Genomic DNA, 7,912 nt, shown 5'->3' with positions numbered 1-7,912 from the left:
AGCGGCTCCCTCCTCTCGCCAGACATCAGTGGCTGTTCCCGTTCCCCTCCTAGCCAGCATCTGCCTCTGCCCCCGGCYCTCTCCGAGGGCCCCGGCTCCCCGTGCCGGCACTTCCCGGACGTCTTATTTGTGCGCGTCCGGCCCGGCGCGAGCGGGGGTCCGCCGGCCGGCGGTGGCGGCGGGGGTCCGGCGGCRGCAGCAGCAGTGCGCGCCAGGGTGGCTCCGGGCGCGAGGCCCCACGCGCCGTGCCTGTGGGTGGGGTTTTGGGTGCTCCGGGGCTCGGCGGCTCTGCACTGCAGCAAGCCCGGCTGGCCCGGCCCAGCCCAGCCCCGGCGGCCTCGTGCTCCCAGCCGGGCCCCGGCGTCCCCCATGTCTGCACCGCGGGGCCGCCCCCTCCCTGCGCTGGCAGGTTTGCAGGCTGATTTTTCTCTCCCCCCTCACCCTCCTTCCCTTTTCTCCTTCTCTTTTCCTCCCTCTCTCTTTCCTCCTTTCTCTCCAAGTCAGTCGGATGAAAGGTCTCTGCAGGCCCGCTCAGTCGGCCCAGGTTTTTCCCGCGGGGGGGTGAGTATCTAGTTCTCTGCTGGTGGTGCCTGTGCTGGGGGGCCGGGGAAGCCGGGTTTGCTGCCTGTCGGCGCCGAGACTTGTGGTGGGGAGACCGGTGCGGTTCCGAGGGCACGGCGGTTTTCAGAAAGCGTGGTTGTCCCCAGGAGTTCCCCGGTCCCATCCCCTCTGTGTTTTAATCCTCCTCCCCCCTTCCTTTTCCGAGTAACTTGTGCCAATGCCRATCTGTCTTTTTAAAATGGCCCACGCCGCCGTTTCCCGGCGCTGGGCAGGGCAGGGGCGTCTGGGCACGCACGGTGGGCGYGCRGCCAAGCCAGGCAGTGGCTGGGCGSTGGGGTRCCAGAGCGGGTTCCCGGGGCCCCTGCCTGGCCCTTGGTGCCCCGACTAAGGGGACAGGGCGAGTGCTGTGGGGTGCAGCCCACTCTGAGGCCTGAAATCGGAGTGGGATTGATCCCTGGCTGGGCTAGAGGCTCTGGTGCCTGCTGTACCCCCAAAGGCTGTGCTGGGTCTGTGCCCCCCCCCACTTCCCCCCTGTGCTGGGGTCACAGCCCTGGGGGTGCAGGGGACCAGGTGCCCCATGGACTGAGGGTGCAGGCAGGCCCCTGGGCAGTAGCATTGGTGGGATGTGCCCAGCASTGCCCCGCAGTGGGGCTGGGGCGCCCCATGCCCCCGCCGGGGCCAGCCCGCAGCGCTGGGGGGCCGGCAGGACCGCGAACGCTGACGCGGCCCGGCGTCAGGTTACAGGCAGGCACAAGACGGGCTGCTCCTTCGGGCTGCTCCTTCGGGTGGTCCGGCCGGGGATTGCGCTTGCCCTGGCCGCGGCCGGCCCTCTGAGCTGCTGCGGGGATGGAGGGGGCACCTCCCGGGGCGGGGGGCACCTCTGCTGCTTCCTTTCCTGGGCGGCCTTTGCACTGGGGCGGGGAGAGCGGCGCTGGGTGCCAAGTCCCTCCTGGGATCCGGCTGGGAGGACGGCCGCAGCCGGACGAGAGAGCCAGGAGGGTGTCCGGGCTGCCTGGCACGTGGGTGCCGGCAGCGCCTGGGGGGCTGCGGGCCCCCCTGGGCGGGGCAGTGGGCAGAGCATCGGTGCCGTGGGGTCGTGGGAGCTGCTCCCTGCCCTCCCCTCCCCTCCCTGGCAGGCGTTTGTGGTGCGTGCTGGGGACTCGATGCCACTGGCAGGAACAGGTTTGGCCGGCCGGGGGAAGCTCTTAGTAGGTCAGCTGGGGTGGAGCTGGTCCCCGGCTGACGCCGGGGTACCGTGGGGCCCACCCAGGCCACTGGAGCCAGTGGCGGCCTGGGCCTCTTGGCTGGGTGCTGGCGACAGGGATCGTGGTTCCCAGCAGGCTGCGATTCTCCTGGTGCTCGCTTGTGCGGGGCCCCCCAGCCAGGCTCTGCAGCATCTCTGGGGGCAGCTTCTTGTAGGGCAGCTCGAAGCAGGCAGGTGGGCCAGTCCCACGGCCCGTGCCCACGCCTCTCCTGGCTTGTGCACCCCAGTGGGGACAGGAGGAGATTCCTGGGTGTCCGTACCATGGCTGGGGGACAGTTTGTGGGGGACAGCGAATGTCTCCAGCTGTGCCCTGGCTGGGTTGAGGGGGCTGGGATGTCCCATTTTTAGGGTCTGCATTGGAGAAGTGGCAGATCTATGGGCCAGGGCTTCTGGGCAGAGAGCTGGGGGGTCGCGGAGACAGCCTCCGGCTTACRCCCGCTGTCCGTGTGCCCCGCAGATAGCGAGGGGATCCTTATGCACAACCACATGAAATGAACAAAGCTCCACAGCCCACAGGAGGAGCCCCGACAGCCCCGCACCCTGCCCCTTCTCCCGGACTTCCACAGGTAACAGCCCCTCCGGTGGGCTTGGGGTGGGCGGCTCCCCGATTCAAGCTGGGGCCCCGGGGAGGGAGCTGGGGGGCTCTGTCCCGCCTCGGCCTGGCCAACGCGTTCCCTCCCTGCCTCCCTCCAGTCGACGTTCCCACCYGGTCAGACGGCACCCGTGGTTTTTAACCCAGCACCGACCTCACAAATGAATACGCCTTCTCAGCCGCGACAGGTAAGGGGCTTGCCCGGGGAAGAGGGGGTGGGGGGCTCGGCGAGCCTGTCTGCTCCCGGRGCCGCCTGGCCGAGCAGCCCGCGCTCCTCTCCCGTGGCCGCATCGGTGCGCGGTGGAGCCGGGAGCCTGGTCGTGCCCCGTGGGACCCGTGTGCGAGGGGGAACTGCCTGAAATGTGGGTTGTGGCTGGCGCTGCCTGCGTGCCCTGGGGTCTTGTCCCTCCTTCCTGGCCCTGGGGTGGGGGCATGTGTCCCCAGGTGGGGTGCCCACCAAGTGACTGCTCTTCTCTCCTTCCTCCCCCTCCCCAAACCTTGCTCTCTTCCTCTCTCAGTTTCCAGCAGGGCCTCGTGCTATTCACCAGCAGGTACTAACCAGCCCCTCCACCCCGCATGCTGAGCACCCGGGGCAGCACCCTGCTCCGACACTGCACAGAAACACCTACCCTGGGCAAAGGGGGCCCGGGGCACGTGGGGAGCGGGGACCCCCCAGCCTGGTGGTGCGGGCTGGGGGAGGGTGGCGCGGGGACGCCCGCTCGGCCTGGGCTGCTGAGGGAGTTTCGCTGCAGTGTCTCCGAGTTCCTTGGGGTTGCTCTTGCATGAAGCCTGGAGCATGTGGCTGTGTCTGTGCTAACCCTTGGTCCAGGCCACTGCTTCTGCCTGTGCCCCCGCTCTTGGGGGAGGGGGGTCTCCCAAGGCTGCAGCTGCCCCCTGAGGTGGCTCAGTGCTGCTGTTGCTGGCCTAGCCTAGCTAAAATGTCACTTTGGGGATGATGAAACCCTTTCACCATGGGCATGGCTTCCCACCGCACCAGTGCAATGTGAGTAGGCTGGAAGCACCCAGTGGGTCTCTTAGGCTGGAGCTGTGGTGGAGCTGGGACCCGATGGCCCCTTGGGCCATAGATGTTGGAGGCCTTAGGAGGAGACTGGGGGCTGGATGTGGCCCCCTAGATCCTAGTGATGCTGCTTTTGCTAGCTGTCCTGCTTCATACCTCCTCTGGGAGTGTGAGTRAAGGCTCTGAGCTTCCACGAGCCCYTCTRTACCAGAGGGGCTGCCGGGGACAGATTCAGTGTAATCCTGCCTCCCTTGGCGTGTCCGGGTCCCTCCAGCTCTGTAGGGACCGCCAAAGGGACAGTCAAGGCTTCAAAGTGCCCCGGCCGAGTGGGCAGCTCCCCGTGCCCTGTGGCGCTGGTGGATGCAGGACGAGCGCACGAGGTGAAGGGCTCCCCGGCCTCCTGCTTGCCCGGCTGACGGCTGCTACGTCGCTCCGGGTGCCGGCATCCGGCTTGGAGCTCGACCGACCGCTTTCCACCTCCCTTTAGCAGCCCTGTGGCCCCGGGCTCGCACTCCCACCCCCTCCCTGGCCCGTCCTCCACCCACCACCTGCTTCCGGGTCCTGTCTCAACACGGTGGCGGGTAACTCCTGTCTCTCTCTTTCCCCTCTCCCTCTGTATGCGTGCGCTTGCTAACAGGGAGGATTCAGGTCTCTTCAGGTAATGCTTTTCTCCGTGCCCCTTCCCAGCCTTGCCCTGAGCAGATGGGGCGCGTGTGCGGATGCTTCCACTCCGGGCTCTCCGTGCCGCGCTGGAACAGCCTCCGGCGGGGCTGCCCGACGTCTTGGTCTGGTTGCAGCGCCCGTCTGAGCCCGGAGACGTATCTGTAGAGCAAAGACAGCCRGAGGGAGGGCAGGCGGGGCCCGAGGGAGCCCTGGCCGGCTCCCCGCGTCCCGGCTGTCCGGCTCCAGCGCGGCTCCGGGCGCAGCGGGACTACAGGTCCCAGCATTCAGTGCGCGTGCCCGTCCCCGGTGCGGGGCACGCCGGGACCCGCCGCCGAGCTGCGTGCGGCCGTGGCCGGCTCCGGGCGCTGGAGCCGCCGGCCCCCGGCGGGCTGGGAGGGGGCTGTGCCGGGCATGAGCTGGGCGGGATGGACCCAGGCGGCCCCGCAGGTGCGTGTGGGCYGGATGGTGCCGATCCGGGCTGCCCGGGAGGGCGGCAGCTCCGCGTGCTGGGCTTGAGGAGGCTGCGGTCCTGATTCGGGGGGTCTCCCCTGTTCAGATCTCTGCCCAGGACTGCTCCCCCTCTCCCTGCGCCCGGGCTGACTTCTGGGGCGGTGCTCRCTGCGAGCCTGCTCGCCCCGCTCCGGGAGGAGGCGGGAGAGGGGGCGCCTCTGKTGGGTCGGGCCCCAGCGGGCAGCTGGCGCTGGCGCTCCCCGCCTCACGCTGTGCCCCGTCTCTCCCGAAGCATTTCTACCAGAACAGGGCGCAGCCTCCCACGAGCGCGTCTCGCGTGCAGAGTAACACGACGGCCCGGCCTGGCCCGCCTGCCCATGTGTATCCAGCTGCTTCCCAGGTGATGATGATACCCTCCCAGATATCCTACACACCTTCCCAAGGAGCGTATTACATTCCCGGACAGGTGAGGGCTGTGTCCTTGGCCTCCCTGGGCCCTGTGGGAGGGGGCTGCGGTGGGCACCAGGGACATTAGCTAGGGCTGGAGCCCAGGTCTGCTCTGGGGGTGGTGGAGGGGGTCCCCGGGCTCTGCAGGCACGAACCGAGCAGAGCAGGGTGTTGCCCATCACTGCAGAGAGGCAGCAAGCAGTGCTGGGTTCTCCCCCCCCCGCCCTACTTCCCCAGCCCCGGTGGGGTGCTGTGGGCAGCCCCCGGGATGCGTGATGCCCAGTTTGCCAGGGTCCTGCTCCCTGCCCTGCTGCCAGGCTGGCCGGCAGGCAGAGGTACTCTGCGACGAGGTTTTGGGGCTACACCTGTGCCCRCAGAGGGTGGTAACAGACCTTTCTTTGCAGGGTCGCTCCACGTACGTTGTCCCGACCCAGCAGTACCCAGTGCAGCCTGGTGCCCCCGGTTTTTACCCTGGAGCTAGCCCTACAGAGTTCGGGACTTACGGTACATACTGGGGGGATTTCTTTGCTCGCCGTTGGCTTTCTATCTGCAGCACTTTGTCCCTTTTGCTGCTCTGACTTTGGGTTCCCTGTAGCCCCTCCAAATTCAGAGCGCAGGCACCTCTTTTGACTGGTGTGCGTGGAGGGGGGCATTTCTGTGACTAGTGACAACATTACAGGGTGTTTTGGGGGACAGGAGGTGGTGTGCTTCTCCCACTGCAGCACTGAAGTGCRCTGTGTGCACGTCGTGTCCCACCTCTCCGTCTACCCTGAGCCTCCCACCCCCTTTTCCAAATCTGTGCTGTTTAATGTTTAACCGTCTTGGCAGAGATGCAGGGCAGACTTTATCCCCTGCTCTCCCTCCAGTCGCTGCGGCGGGGCGGAAGGCACGGAGCAGTTGTTCTGTGCTTGCTGCTCCCCAGCTTTGCTCCCGTTTCTCCCCCTGCTCGCCCCCACCCCCCGGCCAGCTAAACCAACRGGGCTGAGGGGTGGCGGGGCCTGCCCGGGGAAGGGGCCCGGGCCGTGGCTGCTCCGTGCCTGCCCTCCCCTGCAGCTGGGGAGCGCCCGTGTGAGCGGCCCCCCCTTCTTCCCCCGCTCGCATGTGGCCACCCGGGCCGTGACTATATTTAGGCTGGGTCTGTCCCGGGAGGCCTTGCAGACACAGAAATGTGAGCTGAGGCCTCCGTCCCGTCCCCGGCACGGCAGCAAAGCAAACCGGGGCGGAGATGGGTTTCTCCTGAGCCAGGTACGTGTCCGTCCTCCCTCGCTTTTGTCCCGCGGCCGACACAGGCCCCTCGGAGGAAGGAAGCGGCCCCAGGCAGCAGCCGGCTGGGCTGGCTCCGCCGAGCGCTCGGGCTCTGGCCTCTCTGCTCCTCAGTGCCCAGTCGCGGGGTATCCCGCGGGCGTCTCCGCTCTGCGGGCCTCTCCCCTTGGCTCTTTTGCCCTCCAGCATTGCCACTCCCAGGGTTTGAGGCCTTCCCACCRCCCCCGGCCGAGTGCCGGGGCCTGGAGCCACCCACGCTGCCTGCTCCGGCGTCCCCGGGTTGTCCCCGTGGGTCGCTCTTCCCCCCTGCTGTGTCGCTGCCCACGTGCTCCCCGCTCCCGCGGGGGCTGCCTCGTCCCTCCCGCCAGGTCGGTTTTCCCTCCCGCTCCCCCCCCCCGGAAGGAGCCGCTTCCGCCTGGCAGGCTGGGCTGGCTCTGCGTCCTGCCCGGGCAGGGGAGGGGTCCCCGGTGCCGCGGCGGGGCGGTCGCTGGAGCGTCCCCGCTCGTGCTGAGCGGGCTTGGCACGACCGGGAAAGTGCTGGAGCTGGGAGGGGGCCAGGGCCCAGCTGTGCCTGTCTCTCCCTGCGCGCTGGCATCTGTGTCACTGGCCCTTCCCCGGAGAGCGCGATGAGCCTCGGCAGCCGCCAGACCTCTTCCCTTGGCCTGTTTCCCCCGTTTTCCTCGTTCCCTGTGCTTTTGGGTGGATGCTCTCGGGGATCGCCGATGCCTCGGAAAGAGCAGAGCACCTTTTGAGGGAGATGCCGGGCCGGGATCAGGGCCCGGTGCTGCCTCGGGCCCGGGGATCCTTTCGTGCTGTTGGGGTGAGCCTGGGCGGCAGCCGAGGGTCTGGCCCCCGGGGCTGAGCGGAGCGGAGCCCCCTCGGCATGGGTGTGAATGGAGGGTGCGGACGGGGCTGCGTGGTGCCGCCCTGGGGCTAGCGCTGGCTCGGGGGAGATAAGGGAGCCGGCAGGAAGGCAGCCGCCGGCAGAGCCGGGACTCCTGCGCCCGGGCATGGCCCTCCTCTCCGGAGGGGCCGTTCTCTGCGCTGGGCCGTTGGGCTCGGCAGGTAGCCGCGGGTTTGGGGCCTGACTCCAGCCGTGGGGCAGTAGCTAGGCGTGGGGGCGGCGCGGGGACGCTCTGCTTCACRGGGAAGGAATTTGGTTGGGCCTGTCGGGCAGGTTGGGGTGATCCGGGACGAATGCAGTCGGGGTTTGCTGGAGGGCGGCACGGGCTCCCCTTGCTCCTGGGAGCCCCCCTGCGTTTGGAGGCGCTGGGATCCCCACGGCCGGGGCTCTCCGTGCCGGGCAGGTGAACTCGGTGGGTCTGGGCTGGCCGGCCCCTCTCACCCTCTCTCCTCTCCTCCAGCGGGTGCCTATTACCCAGCCCAGGGGGTGCAGCAGTTCCCGGCGGGGGTCCCCACGGCCCAGGTCATGATGAGCCAGCAGCCGCCGATTCCCCCGAAGCGAGAGCGCAAGACGGTAAGGAGCCGCCCGCCCCTGGGCTGGCRGGGGGGAACTCGGGCTGGGTTGGGGGGTGGGGGTCGGGGCCAGCTCCGACGCTGGGGTACGCTGCCGGCGCCAGCCCCCTTCGCCGGGGGGTCCGCAGTGCAGGCGCCGGCCCCGCGGCGCGGAGGTGCGGGGCCGGGCCGGGGCTCG

At 68.9% G+C, this 7,912-nt stretch overlaps 1 protein-coding gene across 5 annotated transcripts in view; it reads left to right on the top strand.

Annotated features, from left to right (window-relative positions):
* Positions 1–487: 487 nt before the first annotated feature.
* Positions 488–7,912, top strand: part of EIF4G1 (eukaryotic translation initiation factor 4 gamma 1) — a 20,862-nt gene continuing 13,437 nt past the window's right edge. For 3 of the 5 annotated variants that reach the window (XM_085320424.1, XM_085320423.1, XM_085320422.1), the window contains exons 1-7: positions 488–561; positions 2,283–2,391; positions 2,519–2,605; positions 2,936–2,968; positions 4,841–5,014; positions 5,400–5,499; positions 7,623–7,735. In XM_085320424.1, the coding sequence (XP_085176550.1) occupies positions 2,317–2,391; positions 2,519–2,605; positions 2,936–2,968; positions 4,841–5,014; positions 5,400–5,499; positions 7,623–7,735 (582 nt within the window). In that variant the 5' untranslated portion in view covers positions 488–561; positions 2,283–2,316. Of the gene's footprint in view, positions 562–2,282; positions 2,392–2,518; positions 2,606–2,935; positions 2,969–4,840; positions 5,015–5,399; positions 5,500–7,622; positions 7,736–7,912 lie in introns of those variants that run through there. The other 2 variants (XM_085320425.1, XM_085320426.1) reach the window with 2 other exon arrangements.

This window comes from Rhea americana, unplaced genomic scaffold (assembly GCF_003343005.1).
Source record: "Rhea americana isolate MKP2758 unplaced genomic scaffold, rheAme1 scaffold_634, whole genome shotgun sequence".
In the NCBI taxonomy this organism is placed as follows: Eukaryota; Metazoa; Chordata; class Aves; order Rheiformes; family Rheidae; genus Rhea; species Rhea americana.
Note: the sequence above shows the minus strand (reverse complement) of the source record. Positions and strands in the feature narration are given on the sequence as shown.